The sequence below is a fragment of the Rattus rattus genome, chromosome 6 (assembly GCF_011064425.1).
Source record: "Rattus rattus isolate New Zealand chromosome 6, Rrattus_CSIRO_v1, whole genome shotgun sequence".
Taxonomy (NCBI): domain Eukaryota; kingdom Metazoa; phylum Chordata; class Mammalia; order Rodentia; family Muridae; genus Rattus; species Rattus rattus.
The window spans coordinates 63074033-63093767 of NC_046159.1; the positions used below are offsets into that span (position 1 = coordinate 63074033).

General features: G+C 52.7%; 1 protein-coding gene and 1 long non-coding RNA gene across 7 annotated transcripts; one reads left to right on the plus strand and one right to left on the minus strand.

Annotated features, from left to right (window-relative positions):
• Window positions 1–66: 66 nt before the first annotated feature.
• Window positions 67–16886, minus strand: Rtkn (rhotekin). Of its 6 annotated transcripts, XM_032906276.1 has the most exons (13): window positions 15300–15727; window positions 14513–14798; window positions 6762–6961; window positions 5269–5330; window positions 5100–5153; window positions 4861–4978; window positions 4445–4654; window positions 2804–2898; window positions 2573–2679; window positions 2264–2392; window positions 1509–1677; window positions 1277–1381; window positions 67–742 (listed from the first exon to the last, which is right to left on the minus strand). In XM_032906276.1, exons 2-13 carry the CDS (start codon window positions 14582–14584, stop codon window positions 417–419), a joined length of 1647 nt encoding a protein of 548 aa, XP_032762167.1. In that variant the 5' UTR covers window positions 14585–14798; window positions 15300–15727; the 3' UTR covers window positions 67–416. The 6 variants fall into 6 exon arrangements, with proteins under 6 accessions (XP_032762167.1, XP_032762165.1, XP_032762166.1 ...); XM_032906274.1 differs by lacking the exons at window positions 14513–14798; window positions 15300–15727 and adding an exon at window positions 16635–16886; XM_032906275.1 differs by lacking the exon at window positions 15300–15727 and having other exon boundaries at window positions 14513–14957.
• On the plus strand, window positions 15004–18081 carry LOC116903622. Its single transcript, XR_004388288.1, has 3 exons — window positions 15004–15211; window positions 17254–17390; window positions 17994–18081. It is a non-coding gene; the product is annotated as an uncharacterized LOC116903622 (long non-coding RNA).
• Window positions 18082–19735: the final 1654 nt, after the last annotated feature.

Genomic DNA, 19735 nt, shown 5'->3' on the forward strand with positions numbered 1-19735 from the left:
ACAGGTTCAGAGCACGCAGAAGCCACTGGTCCTCAGAGACCATGTCCTCAAAGACCAAGTGAAGGCTTCGAGCTGTTAAATAACTTTTAATGGTTGATGTAGGGGTCACAAGGGAGGTGCTTTCCTCTCCGCTCTCCAGTGCAGCCCTGGAGGCTGGTTAGTGTAGGGAGGTAGGGCAGAGTTGTTCCAGTTTTCTCCCAGGAAGCGCTTGGGGTGGGGGTGGGGGTCCTAGCCAGCTCCGGAAATGGTCCCCTCAGTACCATCGTAACCACAACTTAAGAAGGGTTTGTGTCACCCCTCCCCAGCCTTCCGTCCTTGTCCAGTGGAGGAAGAGGAGCCCAAGCTGGCCAGCTGGCCCTAGAGCCCAGTTGTCCTTGGGTCATTTTCTCTCTTGGCCATGCTCTTGCTGGTGCCTCTCACACTGGGGACTGGAGCCATGTGCTGAGCTGACTTTTGCTGTAGAAACCTCTGGATTGTGGGGATCGCTGTGGGGGAAGGGGTGCAACCGAGCGAGAAGGCCCAAGGGAGTGGTCTGCAGGGGCAGCATCCAGGGAAAAGGTGCGGGGTCTTCCCCAGGGCAGGGGTTGCGTCCAGGTTGGGACTGAGGCAGGCGAGCAGGAGCTACGCAAGGCAGGCTGGTCGGTAAACATTGCTAGCCAGGGTGGGGGCGGCTCCAGCCTTGTGCCCTCCCGCTGGGCCAGGATGTCTGTCACTGCTGCGATGTCGTCTAGTGGCTCAATGGCTGTGGCAGCAGGGAGGGGGGGAAGGGGGGCTAGTCAGAGCTCAAGCCCTGCCTGCTCAGCCCTGCCTGTCACCTGTCACTGTAATAGGAAGAAAGCAAGGCCCGGATCTCAGCCGAGATGGCATTATTCTGCAGGAGCAGCCCCTCACAGGGACCTCCTGAGGCCACGGGCTCTGATAAGACTGCGACGATATGGGGGGGGAGGTAGCAGAAGTGGGTAAAGAAACCAAGAAGAAAGGAGAGAAAGCAGTGCCGGGCAAGTGAGGTCAGAAGAGGAGACAGGAGTCCACATGCATGGAGGGAAACAGAAAGGAAGGATTAGGATAGATGGCAGAAAATGACTCCGGCTCTTTGGGGTTTGTTCTGAACTTGGGTGGAAATGGTTTTAAGAATTGGAGAGGAAGGGGGAATACAGTAGGGCTGAGTGGGCCCTGGCCCCCATGGTGTGCTTTCTCTCTGGTTCTATTACCCAGGATCCCGTGAGGTCCCCACCCTACTTTCCATCAGCCTCCCTCCGACCCTCCTCTCACTCACCCATCTCGTGGTATAAGGACCCCTGCTTGGCCAGTGCTTGGGGTGGTTTCCGGGGAGCAGGAGTTTCGATCTTCATAACTTCATCACAACAGTGTTTCCACTGGCCTGCGAGGAGGGGAGAGTAGGAGGAGAAGAGAGGAGAGGACCAGACCCATGCAGGAGCTGCCTGCTTCCCGTTGCATTGCCTGCCCTCCCACAGCACTCCCAGAAGTCCTGCCCGGCTCTTTCTTACTCATGTCAAGGAACAGCTGCCACAGCGCCTCCATCCAGCTCTGCAGGGCGTCCCTGCTCTGCACCTGGAGCGTGTTTGTCACCTCATCATCTCCGTACCGGTTGCTGATACTGAGAGTGAAAGGCCACTCCGGGGCCTGCTCCAACTCCCCTGCCCGGACCCTAGTCTCCTGCAGGGGGAAAGCAAGGGGCTGCCTTCACCTCTACCCATCAGCCCTGCCTAGAAGTACCTGTGGGACTTCTGTAGGCCCTTCATTTTCCTCCTGCTATCTCTAGTATGGCGGTGGGGCAGACAGAGTGGTGGGGATAAAGGGCCTGTGCTGAGACAAGTAAGGAGGAGCAGGCAGAGACAGGAAGGGGGAAAGGGGAGGTCCAGAGGTGGGCAAGAAACCCAGGTCCAGGTTCAAGCTGCCTGCTCAGTACATCCAAAACACAGGCAGGGGTCTGAGGTGCGGTGCTGTGGTAGGGCACTTGCCCAAAGCACTGGAGGAGAAACTGCCTGACCCAACACAAAGGCCTCTGGGGTTCGGAAGGGGCTGGGGATGCTGAGTGAACAGGATGACTTTCTTAGTGTTATTTGGGGTAGGAAGATGTGGGGAGGAGGTCCCCAGGCCCTGTCCTGTGCTGGAGCTTAGTGATCTGAGGAACAGAGTCCACCTTTCTTGTCTCTGAGGACTGGGCCCAACCCTCCAGAGCCTTGAGAAAGAGGTGACTGGGCCAGGCACCAGGTAGCCTCACTTCCAAGGGTGTGGTCACCTTGTTGATGAGGATAGTGAACAGCGGCTCCTGCCCAGAATCTGCATCCTCAGATCTCCAGTAGCAGAAGAGGTTTGTGCCTTTCAGGACTCCGTGCACAAGTGTCCCACTCTGGAGCTCCCCGGCTTGCTGCATAAACAACTTGGTGTTTTCTGGGGAGTCGCGCCTCGCCACCCGGGCACCTTCCTCCCAGTCCCCACTGACCCCACACCCCCAATACTCACCCTGCTGTCTTCCCATCCCACTTTGTCCCCCCAGGTCCAGATTTTTAGATTGTCCATCTATTTCCATGCCATTAGGACCCCTCACCTGCACCCTGAGGGTACCACTTGCAGTAGGCTGAGTCATGCAGAGAGGCTGAGCCACCAGGCGGCAACACACGCTACCATAAAGGGGCAGCCAGGCAGGGTTCTCCTCTGGGGAGGAGAAAGTACCGGGTGAGGATTGGACATGAGAAGGGGACTACCCTACGACCCCTCCTATCGGTGCCAGTGTCCTGGACAGACAGACAGACACGAACACACACACACGTGTTCATACCATGACTGGTGAGAGTGAGGTCATGTGTACGGAATCCATCTTGCACTGCCGCTAGAGTGAGAGTGGTGTGGGCCAAGAGGTGGTATCGAGGACCTCTGGAGGGAGAAGGGACATCAGTGGGGTGGCGTGTGTGGCAGGAAGGCACTGCAAGGCTGGCTCAGGCTGTGCCATTGCTGGGCTACCATGGAAACTAGCTTGCCTCCTGTTTCCTGACTTCCTGTCAGGCATCTAGACCTTATACATTACCGTCTACAATATCCCGATGAAATTCTGCCGGCTCCATGGGGGTAGGCGTTCTTCAGTCAATAGATGAGGCAGCTTCCTCTAGGCTCTAGGTGACTGACTGTAGGCTCTGCCACAGAGCATGTCCCAACTCAGAGCACAGCTGTCTATACATCCATGTCTGGTTTTGGCATGACTATACATGGGTGGCACACGTGCATATATATGTGGAGGCCAGAATAACATTGTTGTCCTCTTTAATTGCTCTCTACATTACTGATGAAGGCAGGGGCTCACTAACTCAGAGCTTGATGACTCAACTAGTCTAGCTAGCCAGCTTACCCAGAGCTTGATGACTCAACTAGTCTAGCTAGCCAGCTTACCCAGAGCTTGGTGACTCAACTAGTCTAGCTAGCCAGCTTTCTCAGAGCTTGGTGACTCAACTAGTCTAGCTAGCCAGCTTTCTCAGAGCTTGGTGACTCAACTAGTCTAGCTAGCCAGCTTACCCAGAGCTTGGTGACTCAACTAGTCTAGCTAGCCAGCTTACTCAGAGCTTGGTGACAACTAGTCTAGCTAGCCAGCTTACCCAGAGCTTGGTGACTCAACTAGTCTAGCTAGCCAGCTTACCCAGAGCTTGATGACTCAACTAGTCTAGCTAGCCAGCTTACCCAGAGCTTGATGACTCAACTAGTCTAGCTAGCCAGCTTTCTCAGAGCTTGATGACTCAACTAGTCTAGCTAGCCAGCTTACCCAGAGCTTGATGACTCAACTAGTCTAGCTAGCCAGCTTACCCAGAGCTTGATGACTCAACTAGTCTAGCTAGCCAGCTTACCCAGAGCTTGATGATTCAACTAGTCTAGCTAGCCAGCTTACCCAGAGCTTGATGACTCAACTAGTCTAGCTAGCCAGCTTACCCTAGAGGTCACCTGTCTCTTCTCCCGAGTGAGCCCTGGGATTGGGGTCTGTGGGATCAGAATTCCAGTCCCCATGTTTGCACAGTACTTTATCCATTGAGCCCTTTTCCCCACCCCTGTTTTTGGTGGTCTGAGACAGTGTTTTATGTACACCAGGCTGGCCATAACCTCACCATGCAGCCGTGGATGTCTTTGATCATATGATCCTCCTGCCTCCACCTCCCAAGGGATGGAATAACAGGTGTGCACCACCCCACCCAAGGCTTCATGTATGCTAGACAAGCACTTTACCAACTGAGCTACATCCCCTATAAACGTCCTATAGGATGTTTTTCTGGCTGCTAAACAGGTAAGACCCCAAAACCTGGCTCTCCCTGCCTCCCCACTGTCAGGCTTGTAGACTAACTTAGGCCTAACTCTAGGGTTAGCCAGAATGCCTGCTCATAGTGTGAAGTGGTCACCAGTGGGGAGTTGAAGGAAGGCAGCGGGTGGTAGAGGGTCTTACCCCACAGCTGGGGTAGGGAGCAGGATGGGACTGTTCCCGGAGCCTCCAGCACTGTCCAGTGATGCTCTGACACGCTTCCCTGAGGACCGGCCCAGGGAGCTACTGAGTTTGGTGGCAAGCCTCTTGGGGGCACCAGCTAGGGCTCCCTCCTCTTCCACACAGGCCCCATACAGCTCCAGCCGCAGTTCAAAGTCAGGCCCTGCCTCAGCACTGCAGTGTGGGATGGGATGGGGGGACAGTAGTCAGTAGAAAGCTCAGGAAAACGTGGGGTGAAGAAGGGCATAAGTACTGGACAACTCCACAGGGAAGCCCATGGGCCATCGGCCTCTCCCTCTCCACCTTCACCCCTGCCCCAGAACAAACCCCTCCCCTGGTGGGGGGGGCTGGAAAAGAAGGGAGCCAGGGGAGGCACTCACAAAATCGCGTTGTTCTGAAAGGAGATGTCTGTGAGGGTCCTGTCCACCAGGACCATCTCAGTGTCCTGAATCTGTTCCCCAAGCTGCAGCAGCAGAAACACAGCCCAGCGGTGCAGATCTGAGAGTAAAGAGAGAGAGAGAAGAAAAAAAGAAGGAAAAGAAAAAGATCTTAAGATTTCCCACACGGGCCTCCACCTCGGGGAACACTTCTTAGATTTGTCCCAGTTTGTGCCGCTCACCGCCTTTGTTCTTGAAATACTCCGTGTCCTTCCACATGAGTGGGATCCGGAGGTCTAAAGAGCAGAGGGGAAGGAAGAGGGGTTAGAAGCAGGCAGGAGGGGTGGGGTGTGGTGGGGTAGGGTGTGGTGGGATGAGTGATGCCAGCAGCTAGGGCAGCTGTGTGCTTACCAGAGATGCAGACCCGGCCTCGGCAAGGAGAGCGCTCGGGGGGCTGCGCACTGTCGGAAGGTCTGTGGGTAGATCACAGAGTCCTGGCCTGGTCTCCACGTACTCCTCCCCTTGTTCTGACTCCCAAGGCTCTAAGAGCCCCCTGATCCCTAGCATGGCTGGCACGTCAGGGCCAACGACCAGAGGAGAGCTATTGACAAAGCTCAGGAGTTCCTAGTCTTAGAAGCTTGTGAACAATGTTAACACACAGGCATATCACACAAGCTTGGGCTCCTCCCCCTCCCAACATTGTTCCTGACCATCCAGACCCCTGCCAAGGACATGTGGGCTTTGAGGGTCAGGCATCACCAGAGATTCCAAGTCCTCACTGCCACCATTAAACTGTGGGCTTGGAGATGTTGGCAGGTCACTTGTTCCCACCCAGGGACTCACTGTGCATCTCAGACTGGCCTCAAACACAGCAATCCTCTCGCCTCAGCCTCCCACATGCTGGGATTACAGGCATAGGCCACCACGCCCAGCTTTCATCCTCTCTTTGATAGACTACACAACCTAGCATGCATAGCGTTGGGTTTTGTTGCCGCGGACGTAGATGGGCTTCACATCACCACTGAGAGGGCTGTGTGGCCTGTGTGCCCATGTCTCCCTGAGAGAGCTGCCTCCCGTCTGCTTGGCCTCTTGCTAAATGGAGCAGCAGTGGAATGAGTTTTCGCCTGTGAATGAGTTTTCAGGCTTCCTGGTGAGGCCCTGGCAACCTCTCCCTCTGCTCTGCCATGCCACTGAGGGTCTGGGACCCTCTTTTTTCCTACAGCCTCGAAGAGGCAAGCAGCAGGTAAATGATGACTCATTCACCACGACTGGCCAGTCTTCAGAGTGGTCAGCTTCCCAAGTATTTTCTCTCTAACATTTTTACTTGGCTCCAGTGGTCTCACTGGTGACCTGTCAGACTGGCAGGGTGCAGGGCAGCATGGGTCACACACCGACGCTGAGCTCTTTTGGAATGCACCATCTAATCTCTATAAATGGGAAGCCTTTAAGTGATTTTTTTTAATTATGCACTTTCCCAACTCCTGCCTATAATGGTGAACCCCAGGTACAATAAACTTATCAATTTGTGGTAAATTGGCCATTCAACAAATTGGCCATTTGGTGAACTAGCCCTGAGAAAATTAGTTTTCCAGAAATCAACCAGCCAGACATAGGAGATCAAGGGCCGGCCTAGCAAAATTAGCAGTTCTGCATTACTTGTGGTTCAGACTGCCATCTTCCATTACATATACTGGCTTTCCCAAGTCCAGTCCCAATCACTCTAGATGACCCACCACCACAGTAAAACACCAAGGTGTCTTTCATGGCCAGGACAGGAGTTTGTGAGGAGGTCCCCTTCAGCTTGGTCTGAGCTGCAAACTCTCCACACAGACACACATGCTTTTTATCATTTTTTACCACAAATAAAGCCTCCCTCACTCAGACACCTCGCCACCCATGCTCACCGCCGGCCTGTCTTTCCCAGCACCTGGGCCTCCTTGCGCCGCTGCAGCTCGCCCATGTAGCTGAGAATCCTGCTATTGCACACCAGCAGGCTCTTGGTGGCTTCCAGAGCCTGCTCTCGCTGGGAGCAGGCCGCCAACAGCTTGCAGGCCCCTTCCCTCATCCGGATCTCATGATCTAGTTTCCTCTGCAACTCTGTGTCCTAACCAGAATCATGGGAGAGAACAGAGGAAATGGCAGTCAGGGGACATGCTCAGGCATCTCCCCCCACCCCCAACCCGGTCCCAAGCTGGGGGGGGGGTGGCGTGACGGGGCACAACACAGAACACTAATGTTTCAGCAAAATGAAAAGCAAGCCTGTTGTCTCAGCCACAGTTGCCCAAGACAGCCAGAAAAGCTTTGCAAAATAAGATATTCCGTGTATTTGATGGTGAAGAGTATAAATTCTGTTTGTCTCTCCCATCACAACTTGGAGAAATCTAAAAGAGATACGAATTCATATATCCTTTGACCTAACTATCCAATACTCAAGTGTTTAGCCTACAGATACAATCACACACACAACTGCCGAGCCATATGCACAAACACCTTCACTTAGCACTGTGTGGTATGTGTGTCACATGTGAGAGCAGTGCCCACAGAGGCTAGACGAAGGGATCAGATGCCCTGGGGTTGGAGCTACAAACCATCTCGCCTCAGTGCCGGGAACCGAACACGGATTCCCTGGAAGAGCAGTAATTGTTTCTTTTCACTGAGTCATCTCTCCAGCCCCAGGCATTGTTTAAACACCCAAACTAGAAGCCTGTCAATAAGACAGCAGTTAAATGAGTCTATCTGTGCTGAAATAGTGCAGAAGACTGAGATAGACGTGTATAGATATGACTCTCCAGAAAATATAGCACAAGAATAGAAAACAAAACATACATCAAGTTAGGCACGGTGCTGCACATCTGTAATCCAGCACTTGGGAGGTAGAGGCAGGAGGATCAGGAGTTTAAGGCCATCCTCAGCTACATGGAAATTAGAGGCCAGCCTAAGATACATGGGACTCTCTCAAAAACAAACAATATACACACCAGTTGATATATATATATATATATGTATGTATATATATATGCACGTGTATGTATATTATATATACCATATATTTGCATGTGCGTATGTATATCTACACATTTGTGTGATTGTGGTCACAGAGGTCAGGAATGTGGGCTCAGTCAAGGTGTATACCACCCACGAAGCACAGAACCCTCCACACACCTCAAACAGCACACCCACCACCTCTAGCTCCCTGAGCATGGGAGAGGAGGTCAGAGGTAAGAGAAAGTAGTTGGTCCAGGTTTGAGGGGCTGGACAGACACGGAAGGGCAGGGGAGCAGCTCTGAGAGAGGATACAGGGGAGTCACTTGGAAAGACTCATCCTGGGGCTTAATTAGCATTGATTGGGCTGAGGGCTGGTAGTGCATGAGGCTCTGGGTGTGATTCTCCAGCAATGCATAAACCAGACGTAGTGGAGGCAGGAGAATCAGGATGTTCAAGGTCACTCCCAGCAACATAGTGAGTTCGAGGCTATATGAAACCTTGTCTCAAAACAGTAAAAAAAAAAAAAAAAAAAAAAAAAGCATAAAAAGCTCTAGGAAGCCAAGCCAAGTATGGTGATGCATGCCCATAATCCCAGTACTCAAAAAGCAGAGGCAGGGGAATTGCCACGAGTTCCAAGCTAGCCTGGGCTACATATCCAACTTGCTTACAGTTCCTTCTTCCAAGGACTGTTTCCGAGGTCATACTAGATCAGACTTTCACCCCAGCACCACCCACAAGAGTCTCTTCCAAACAGGCCAGCCTAAGTCTCCAAACTCCTCCAGGAAGCACCTCTCCCCACCCCCATGGCAGCTCCTAAGTGCAGGGGGGCATTTCACTCCACTTCCACGAGCCTCGGTTTCCCAACTTGTAAAATGGGGATGAAGAGTATGAGATGACTCAGTCAGTAGGTAAAGTGCCAACTGTGCAAGCCAGAGGCGCGCGCGCGCACGCGCGCACACACACACACACACACACACACACACACACAAATATATATTAAAGGACAATCTGGGTATGGTGACACATGTCTATAATCCTAACTCTGAGAGACAGAAACACCTCCTCCCCCACTCTCAATAAACAAAAAAGTGGAGACTGCTAGAGGAAAGCAGTCTCTCCATACATGAAGTGAACCTCTGGGCTACACACAGTCATAGCACACACACGCACCACAGACACACAAAATAGGGTGAAAATAGTGGTATCCTAGTGTGGAAGGACTTCCCCTGAGATTCAAGCGCCATGCTTGGTGCAGAGTATTCAGCCTGTGGCAGGGCCACAGGCTTTATTAGGAGGCTGATTTGACAGGCCAGTTCACCATTGAGCTCTGGACGGGGCTGACTGAGCGAGGCTCCATATTGAAGCCCCAGCTGGGAGATGAACACGCATAGATGAATGGCTGCTCCATAAGCGCCTCGTCATGGCATAAAAACAGGAAACGGGCTCTGCTGGCTTCGGCTGAGGTGACAGGGAGGAGGCTCCAAAGCAGAGGTGCAAAACATTGGTGCAGGAAGCCAGGCAAGTGGGGGCACGCAGTTGGAAGAGAAGAGCGCCAGTGACTGCACAAACCTGTCCTCTGTCACACTGGCTCTCTTCTGCTCTGTCTCTGGTGTCCACCAACTGTACAAACAGCTTGAATTACTTCTCACCAAAACCTGGTCCAACCTGCATGCTAACTCTTCCTATCCTATCTTTTTTGTGTTGTGCTAGGCCAGATTTTATCACAAATCACTCCAGGCCCTTTCCCCCAATACCCTCCTAAACTACTTTCTACTCCCGCCACTCTTTGTACCCACCAGGGTCCTGTCATTGCTAGGCCAGGTGCTTACCTACTCCGCCCCAACTCCTATCACTAGTCCCAAATGAATGAGATCAAGGATGGGAGCCCATGCTTGCTCCTGGTTAGCTAGCCCCGTTGGGGGCCAAGCACTCACCGCTTCTTCCCTAGCCCTGTCCATTGCGCTTGCAGCTAGCCCGGGGTCCCAGGTCGCAGAAACCCGGGGAGCCAGCGTGACCCGAGGACCATGTGGGAATTGAAGGATTCCGAGCGTCGGCGCTACCTCACTGCCTGGGTCCGCGGCGCCCGGGGGCGCCGGTGACATCAGCTCCCAATTGCCGCGAGAGGCGCTGAGGGCTCCAGGCGCGGGCGGTCCCTGCAGGCGCTGCGATGCCTGCGTCTTTACCACCGGGACCCAGCGGGCCAGGGACGCGGCTGCAGGGAGCGCCTGGGCCGCCACAGAGGCCTCTCCCGAGCGGCCTTCTCTCTCCAAGGTGACCCTTATCAGGAGCAGGATGTGGTAAGAAGTGAGGTTGCTGGATCCAGCATGGACCAGCAGAACTGGACTTGGGAGGAACTAGCCGCCTTCCCTATGTGCTTCCTAATCCTCTCTAGGCCGGCCAGTCCCCAAGAATGTGCTGGAGAAAGGGCTCCCACCTTACTAGGTTCTTGGGCTTTGCATCCCTCTCCACACCCATTAGCACAGGAATAGGCCCTGTCTTCCTCTCCACCCGCACAACCTCCCCAAATGCCATTCCCACAGGATGGGAAAGATCCCAATGTGAGCATCCTCAGACCTGGGTCAGATCTCCAGGGATGACAGAGAATGAATCACAGTCGCCCATAATGACCCAGTCCTCCCCCACACTGCCCCTGACTTCCTGCTCTGCTTCCCATCACCTTCTGTTCCCTTCAGAATTCCCACAGCTAAGTTCAAATCCTGGTCTAGGGACTTGACAAGTGAGAGGCAGCATTTTGTCTCTGGAGCTTCGGCCGCAGCCTGGGAGTAGTTTGCTTTCTTCACAACATTATGTGAGGATTTGGTAAGACACAGCCAGGGCACATTTGAAGCTTTGCTCTAGGGACGTAGGTCAGTCAGCTCCATCCTGAGCACCCCATTGAGCACCCCGTTCACCTGACATAACACTAGCACCTGAGACAGGAGGATGAGAAGTTCAATGTCATCCTCAGTTACACAGCCTGAGCTACGTGAGAAGCTATTACAACATAACAAGATGTCTCCGTGGGTAAAACTGCTGCCAAGCTGGAGAGCCTGAGTTCAATCCTGAATCCCACCGTGGGAATCAATTCCCCCAAACTGTCTTCTGACCTCCACACTTGCTTTGTGCCATACATCATCACCACAGCCACTGCCACCAACCCCACCACTGCCACCACTGTCATCATCACCCTCATGACCATCATTCCCACAATCAGCACCACAACCATCACCACTGCATTCATATTTTTAATAAAAATAAGCTTTCACCCTCATCCTCCTGTGTGTGCAGTTAGGATGCCTCCTCCAAAAAGCCTTTCTGGATTTACCTCCAGAGCTAACTCTCCTGTCACCTCCTGAACTATCAACGGGTCTGTCTTTTTGAGGACAAGATGAACCAGGGAGGAGGAGGTTGTGCAGAATTCTCAGCCTGTGGTGCAAGGAGAGTTAATCAAAGTAAAAAAACAACTCATTCTTCTGTTCCAGATGTCAGGCAGGCCTCCCGTGGAGAAAAATGACAGTGTGTGCTGGGGGAGGGGTGCGCAGGATGCAGAATTTAAACATTGACATACCCTAGCCAACTCTGTTGATGGAAGCAGCATGTGCCTTCAGATGTGGCTAGAGAAACTGAAAAACTGGATCCCCACTGCCTTAATTAACTAAAAGTAATTATAATACAAATTATACAGGGAGTAGCAGGAGAAATGAAGGCCAGATGGACAGGAAGGAGGTGTTGAGTATTTTTAGGTTTTTTTGTTTTGTTTTGTTTTGTTTTGTTTGTTTTGTTTTTTTGCATTTGGTATAGTCTCCGAGAACCCTTAAGCTCACAATGCTCCGTCTTCAGCCTCCTGGGTGCTGGGAATATAGACATGTGCCTCACCCAGTAAAGGTCCTCTTCTGTGCACCAGCACAGGAGAATCAAGCAATGTCAGGAACCCTAAGGAGTCCGCTTGGCTCCTTTCTACAAAACAGACAAGCAAACTGAAGTGTATCTTCCTGGTGCCTCTGAAGCCAGACTCGGATGGCCTCCTTCTTCCTGCTGACACCGTGTGAAAGGTACACTTGAAAGGCTCACCAAGGGGCTGGGGATTTAGCTCAGTGGTAGAGCGCTTACCTAGGAAGCGCAAGGCCCTGGGTTTGGTCCCCAGCTCCGAGAAAAAAAAAAAAAAAAAAGAAAGGCTCACCAAGGCTGTGCTAGGAAGGATCCTACAGCTATAACTGGGTTAGGCTGTAACTGGCTAACACTCTCCATTGATCCGGAGATGGGGCAGGAGCTGGGCAGGCGGCACGTGTGCAGTAAGTTACCCTTCCTGATACACTCTGCACCCCTGCCTCTGCGGCCTCCTGCCCCATTAAAGTCCATGCAGTCACTTCCTCCATTCAGCGAAGGGCCACACACCCCACTCCATCAGCCAGCCCTGTCACATCTCTCACCATTACTCGGAATCTCTCCTGCTTTCCATGAACTCTGTAATCTACACTCTGGATTCATCCCCCTATGGTAATACGTGACCATCCACCCATCCACCGGGAAAACTTCCTGACTCTTCCTCTCTCTTCCCCAGCCCTAACCACCACCAAGCTGACCCTTCACAACAATCCCCATCTTAAAACTGAAGATGGAAGGCGGTCTGGTGACATGCACCTTTAATTCCAGTGCTAAGGAGACAGAGGCAGATGGGTCACTGTGAGTTAAAAGCTAGCTCAGGGTTGGGGATTTAGCTCAGTGGTAGAGCGCTTGCCTAGCAAGCGCAAGGCCCTGGGTTTGGTCCCCAGCTCTGAAAAAAAAAAAAAAAAAAGCTAGCCTGGGCCACAGAGCCGTTTCCAGGTCAACCATGGCTACATAGTGGACACCATCTTAAAGACTGCAAGCTTGAGATAGCACTGGGGATGCCATGTGGTTGCCTGGTATGAAAGAAGTTCAAGGATCGGATCGGGTCCTCAGCACCAGCTTGGTAGGTGACACCCTCCTGGAGTCCCAGCACTCAGGAGTTAGAGACAGGAAGATCAGAAGTTCAAAGTCATCCTTGGCTACATAGAGTCTGAGGCCAGCCTGGGATAGCAAAACCTTTCTGTGCAGCGAAATCCCACCCAGGGTACAATCTAAGTCATACAGCCTTTCCTCCCCAGCATGATCTACCTCTGTCCACCATCTCCATTCCAACAACAAATTCTAGCCCCACCGGCCTCTCCCCAGCCCGACACAAATATACCCCCTCCCCCTTAGCAAAGACTCTTTACCCTGGCTAGGCCATCTTTCTGGAAAGCCTTCTTGAAAGTTTCAGAACCTCAGCCCTTTCCAGACCATCTAACATTGCCATCTGCCTGATTGCTATTGCACCCCATCTCTATAATATTTTCCTTGAGTGGTCCCACTCACACAGTTACCATCTGTTCCCTCATAAGAAAGGATGTTTCCTGCCCTCTCCAGATGGATTCCCATGTCCTAGTAAAGAGCTCAGCACACAGAATGACACAGGTATGGCCGCCATGACACGGTATGGCGGTTGTTTAGTCTAAAATGTGTGCTTGCAATTCCCTGCTCTCGGGAGGTGGTGGGAGGGAGATCAGAAGTTCAAGGTCATCCTCTACTATACAGTGAATTCAGAGAGCCTGTCTTAGGAGAAAAAACATATGAAAAAGCAATGGGCCAGCGAGATGGATCAGCAGGTAAAGGGGGATTGACATCAATCCCAAGGACCTGGGTTCAATCCCAGAGCCCACATGGTGGAAGGAAGAAACAAATCCTGAAAATGCCAAAAGTTACCCTCTGATACACACACACACACACACACACACACACACACACACACACACACACACTATGGAATCCATACACATGCACACACATATAATTAAAGCAACAGGAAAACCAAAAAAGAATAAATGAACAGGTGAGGCATTACAGCCCTGATGTGTAATCCCAGCACTCAGAAGGCTAAGGCAGGAGGATTGCCATGAGGGCCACAGCAGCCTAGATCACATAGTGACTTCAGTAGCCAGGTGGACTACAAACTGAGATCCTATCTAAGGACAATTAGAAAAAGGGAGAGAAAGGAGGGAAGGGAAATTAAAGAGAATAAATACAAGTAGTGTCCCAGCCTCTCTTGGAAGTTGACCTCTGACCTCACATTTGCATGGTGGCACACCATCCCCTTTCACTTCTCTTCAGAATGAACCTTCTACAAACCTCCTTCCTACTGAAATCTCCTCATTCTGTCTCAAAAGTGAACCATATCCCCAGAACAAATACCCACACCTATTCATAACAGCAAAGACCCTACTGTCAACATGTGGTTTTGTTGTTGTTTAGCCCAGACTGGCCTGGAACTCACTCTTGCTTCTACTTTCCAAGTGCTAGAATTACATGCATGTGCCCCTGTACCCAGTTCATGCAGTGTCCGTGCTGCTGATAGTCAAACCCAGAACTTTGTTCATGCCAAACAGGCACTCTACCAACGGAGCCACATTGTAGCCCTTCATACTGTTCATTCTGGTCAGCAGAAGTGGGCCTGGGTCCCCAAACGTACTCAACATATTATATACAGAACCACCTGCACTCCCGCCTATCACGGCTATGGGCGGGCCCTAACCGGCCCTGCTCCCCTCCCCCATTAGCCCTATTAAGGCTGAGACAGCACAGGAAGAATGTGGTCCAGGGGTCGGGGCATTACCTCCAGGCTGAGTGCCATCTGCCGGATGTAGAGCATATTGAGGTCCTCCAGGATTCGCAATCTGTCCTGCATCTCTGTGTCCCCTAGAGCCCCTTCCCTTGCTGCCCAGAGAGAGGCCAGGTAGGCACCACGCTGTCCCACAGTTTCTCCTCCCACTGCTCCCTGGGCTTGAGAGAGGTGTCCAGCTCTGGGACAGAATGCAGAATCTGTCCCTGTCCCTCTGCAGTCCTGTTAGACCACTCTGGCTTCTTTGACAAAATTTTCTCTCCTAGTGCTGTTCCAAGACCTTGGTAGGAGCCAGGCAGAGGAGGAAAGAAAGTGAGGTAAGAATGAACAGGGGTTCCTGGGAGGAGAGGCCAGCTGCAGAGGGGGCTCTGGGCACAGAGTGTCCAGCCTTGCGTTGGTGGCAGCTGTTCTCCCAGCTGTGGAAGAAAAAGGCCCTTTCATTCCTATTTTGGCCCCTCCCCCGCTCCCGCCCACATCCCTGGCCTGGCAGACAGAATGTGCGTGCTCCGAAGGCTGTGAGGGGCAGGCACAGCTGGAAGGGGGAAGGGAAGGGACGCCTCCTGCTGATTCTACGGAATCCTGAGGCTTGTCGGGAGATCAGAACCGATCGAGGGAGTTCTGGCTTAGTTTGACAAAGTTAGCGACAGAAGTGAGGACTTGAGGAGACTTGAGCCCAGGGAGTGGGACAAAGGGGTGAGTCTGTAATGCAGCCCAGCCCTCAGGGTCACCCCTTCCAATGCCGGCCCCTATTCAGCACGCCCCACCCTGGGTTCACAATTACCTCGCTTTTCCAGCAGAAGGGAGGAGAAAGAGAGGGAGAAAGTCAGGGGTGTGCCTGGCTGCTGCTGGCCCTGATCCCCTCTGCGGGCCCCTTCCCTTCCAGACAGGAAACCAGCCCCGGGTCCCAGCCAGCTGCAGGGTTGTCCCCCACCCCACCCCCTACCCCGGGACCGTGGAGTCACACTCAACCGGGCGGCAGGCTTGGCCCTGCGGCTCCGCCCCGACTCCTCAGCTATGGCCCCCAAGGCCTGGCATATCCTAGCAAGGCTTAGGAGCACAGGCCCTCCTCCAGGTCCCCAACCTCGCCCCCCGTTTCTCCGACGCTGGCTACGCGCGGGTTCCTTGGGTCTAAGTTGCTGGGGCGGGAGGAGGACAAAAGCTCTCCACTCGCTTCTGACTCAGAGAAAGCCTGGGACAGCGGGACACGGGTGTGAAAAGAGCCTTTGTTCTGGGCAGCCTAGAGGGAAAGGGCAAAAGCCAGGCCTGGAATCCCAGGCGGGAGGTGGTGGGGGCAGCGCGCTGCTGGAAGAACCACCACGCTTAACCCTTCCCAGGCTAGTAAGGGATAAAGACTTCACACTGGGACCTCCTTGAGCGTGTGGGAGGCTGACCTTGGGGACATAAGTCTCTTTGGGGTGGCTAAGCCCCTCTCACTGCTGGTTCAGCCATGTGCCTCCAGTGTCTCCAGTTTAGGGACTGAAGCATAGGGCTTTGAAAGTGCTGACAGGGATACCCTGGGTGGTGGTGGTGGTGGTGGTGGTGGGGGTGGTGGTGGGGGGGGGGGTGGTGGTGACTCTCAGGCTAGAGGCTGAAAGTTGGGTGTGGGAAAACACTCCAGAGTTGTTGAGAGAGAGAGAGAGAGAGAGAGAGAGAGAGAGAGAGAGAGAGAGAGAGAGAAGGAGGAAGAGACTTGTTGCCCTTCAGGAGTAACAGGGCAATGGGAGGGCTTCAGACAAGTTACAGAACTGTGGAGACAACGGGAGGCTGGCCTAGGGGGTCCGCTCAGTGTGGGATGCTACTGGCGGCGAGAAATCAAAACAAAATTTCAAGTATTGGAGGATGCCTGACTGCCCAATGTCCTTGGCCCAGGATACTGGAGGGACTTGGATTCAGGCACAGTTCGGGAACCTAGAGCCCCTCACGTTGAGGCCAATTACCTCAACCAGGCAGTGCATGGCTTGCACAGGTCAGATGGACCCGCACCCTGTCCACACCTGGATCTCCGAGTGAACAGCTTGGGCTAGAATAAACCCAGATCACGGCGCGCCCAGGAGGCAGGGTGGCCAGGGCTACCTGCCAAGGGCTGGGAGGGGAAGGCAGGGACGCGGCCTCTCACCTCCGGCAGGTCGCTGAGGACACTAAGTCGAAAGCGGCCGCGTTTGAACTCCATCTCCAGGGCGGAGCCCCTGGCCACTGTGACCCGGCTCCGATGGTTTCGCGAGAACATGCTTGCAGCCCCCTTGCTCAGTGCGCTCCCTGCGCTCCTGGGATCAGTCTCTCGCGGGCTTGGGCTCCGGTCCCTCGACGGCCGCCCTCCTACCAGTGCAGCCGGGAATCTCCCCAGCTGCCTGGTTCCCAAACCCCGCCCCCGGAGACGACACCTGGGCTGGGCAGGGCGCGGCACCCTCCTCTTCCACCCCCGCTAAAGTCCGGGCCCGTACTCGGGCGCCAAGCCAATTTGGGTCGACAGTTTCATTGCCAGCGGCACCCTAAAGTACTCCAGCAGGGCCCGAGAGCTCCCGCCCTTTCGGCTGGATTAGCTCACCTGCATTTGAGGGCGGGTCCCCAAATCCCCTCCACTGCAGCAACCCCCAACCTGTCAAACCGGAGTCCTGGAGCTCGGAAAACACCGATAGTCACACTGCACTTTCTGGTTCTCGCTTGAGTTGGGACCGCCCAAGTCTCACCTCTTAAACTACAACTTCTACAGTTGAAGGTTTCTCTCTCCCATTTAGACTCCCTTGCGTGGCTACCTGTCCATTCACAATGGCCTCCATTCATAAAGAGGGCTTTGGAGGATCTTGAAATTCCACTTAGTGCCCTATGGGACCACAGAACTCTGGTCTAACCACTGAATTTTCTAGTCTATTCGGTAAGGATATTACAGTCTTGGTTGCTATGAAAATAGTGTATGGGAACGAACAAGAGGCCAGCAGAGGGAAAGTGCCCTATAAGCAGAGCTACGAAGACTGAGGAACATTTGGGCCCACTGGACCCTGAGCTTAAGTGTCTTCGGCATGTTATGTAAGGACTGGCTGCTGCTGGGTAGCAGAATCCGGGTTCCTCACTCACATGGCTGCCTCCTCTCTCCAACAGAGCTCACTGAGACTGGCTCACTGGCTGACTACCCACACTGACTCTCCTGGAGGCTTCAGCACTGGCTAGGGAGAGTTTGAAGCAGGGTGGGGCTACTACAGAGCAGATGTGCAGGAGCCAGCTCAGGGTGGCCAACTCAGAACTCAGAAGCGCTGTGCTACAGCAAATGACTCAATAAACAGTCTTTTAGAGAGTGGACTTAAAATCCCTTCTGCAAAGTGACTTTGGGAGGGAGGGCATTGGCTTATACACCTGATAAATCATTTGGGGATCACTTTACCAGGTATCCAGTCTCTCTCTCTCTCTCTCTCTCTCTCTCTCTCTCTCTCTCTCTCTCTCTCTCCCTCTCCTCTCTCTCTCTCTCTCTACTTCCCTTCAGTCTGCTCTTACCTTCAACAATGTAAGATTGCTGCTAAAAATCATGGGACTGCATCTTCCCAGACTTAAATTTAACTAGAAGGAGGAGGAGGAGGAAGAGGAGGGGGGGAGGAGGAGGAGGAGGAGGAGGAGGAGGAGGAGAAGAAAAGAAGAAGAAGAAGAAGAAGAAGAAGAAGAAGAAGAAGAAGAAGAAGAAGAAGAAGAAGAAGAAGAAGAAGAAGAAGAAGAAGAAGAAGAAGAAGAACTGAGTGAGGCTTCTGAACATGTCTGGGATTTGAGATCATTCAATTCAAGTGCCCCCCCCCAAAAAAAGGGGAAAAAATCGATGAGGCCAGCCAGAGGATTGACTAGACCTGAACCAACCACTTTGGCCAAGAGAATCATGTGTGCTGGTCACACCTGAGTGCCTTGTGCCCTCCTAGAGAGCAACTAGAACCCAGTGAGCTGGAAGGGGGAACAGAGGGAGAAGTTCCTCAAGGGATGTTTCAGGCACTAACGCCATGTGAAGAAATGGCAAGTGGCAGGGGTAGAGAGGCTGTACATTCTTGTACATACACACACACACGCACACACACACACAATCTTTTACAAAAATGATCAAGATAAAATTCAATTGGGTTATGGATGGAATCAGTGGCAGGTGCAAAACCCTAAATGTAATCACCAGTACCACAAACAACTACAGGGGCTCGCCTCCAGCTGGACGTAGTGGTCCACGCCTTTGATCCCAGGAAGACAGAGGCAGGAGAATCTCTGTGAGTTACATAGTAAATTCCAGATCCACATAGTGAGACCCTGACTCAAAAAAAGCAAATGAACAAAACAGCTCATGTTCAGTGTGTTTGTTTTTAAGCACAGAACTCATTTTTCCAGATGAAATTTGACCTGGAATGTGTAACACGCTCTGAATCTGAGCGCCTGCTCTCAGCATCTGTATAAGGCAGGACACAAGGGCTTCGAGTAGGGTTCGAGAACACCTCTAAGACCCAGGCAAGACCTAAAGAAACAGACTCTGAGAGAGAAAGTTGAGCTCAGATTCTGAGATCGTGTATGCCTTACTGTGAAGGCCTATGGAAAGGAATGACACAGGCAAATAGTAAAGTCTTAGAAGTTGCAGCTCGGTGGCTTTTTTGTGCAAAACTGATGGAGGAGCTGCTCCTGGGGCTGGAGTTGTTCCTTGGACCAGTGAAGCCAGCCCATGTGACTCAACAAGGGGGGAAAATATAAGGTCAGGATATTGGTGCATTGGTTTTTAAATTAAAATTTTATTTGACACAGTATTTAAGCCAGTAAGATGTCTCAGCTGGAAAAGTGCTTGAGGACCTGAGTTTGATCCCAAGGGGGATCACGTGATGGAACAATGGAATGAGAGATCAACCCTACAAGTTGTTCTCTGACTTCCACAAACACTCTATGGTCTGTTCTCTCTCTCTCTCTCTCTCTCTCTCTCTCTCTCTCTCTCTCTCTCTCTCTCCCCTTGACACACACACGCGCACACACACACACGCACACACACACACACACACACACACACACAGAGGAAAAAATGTAAAAGTAACTTTTGTGTCCCCTGAGAGACAAGGTTTCTCTGTGAAGCCCTGGCTACAAAGGAAACAAAGGGGTCCAGGAACTCCTCCCTCTGCAGACCAGCCTGGCCTCGAACTCAGAGATCCACTTGCCTCTGCCTCCAGAGTGCTGAGGTTAAAGGCGTGTGCCACCTAAAAGAAAGGCCAGCTAAGAGGA

Excerpts from the sequence above, each read along its gene's own strand:
- Rtkn (XM_032906279.1), bottom strand. The coding sequence starts at position 9,944 with ATGTCACCGGCGCCCCCGGGCGCCGCGGACCCAGGCAGTGAGGTAGCG. Across the intron at positions 2,393-2,572 it reads GTGGTACCCTCAGGGTGCAG|CAAGCCGGGGAGCTCCAGAG; the intron begins GTGAGGGGTCCT and ends TTGTTTATGCAG. Across the intron at positions 1,678-2,263 it reads TCACTATCCTCATCAACAAG|GAGACTAGGGTCCGGGCAGG; the intron begins GTGACCACACCC and ends TTCCCCCTGCAG.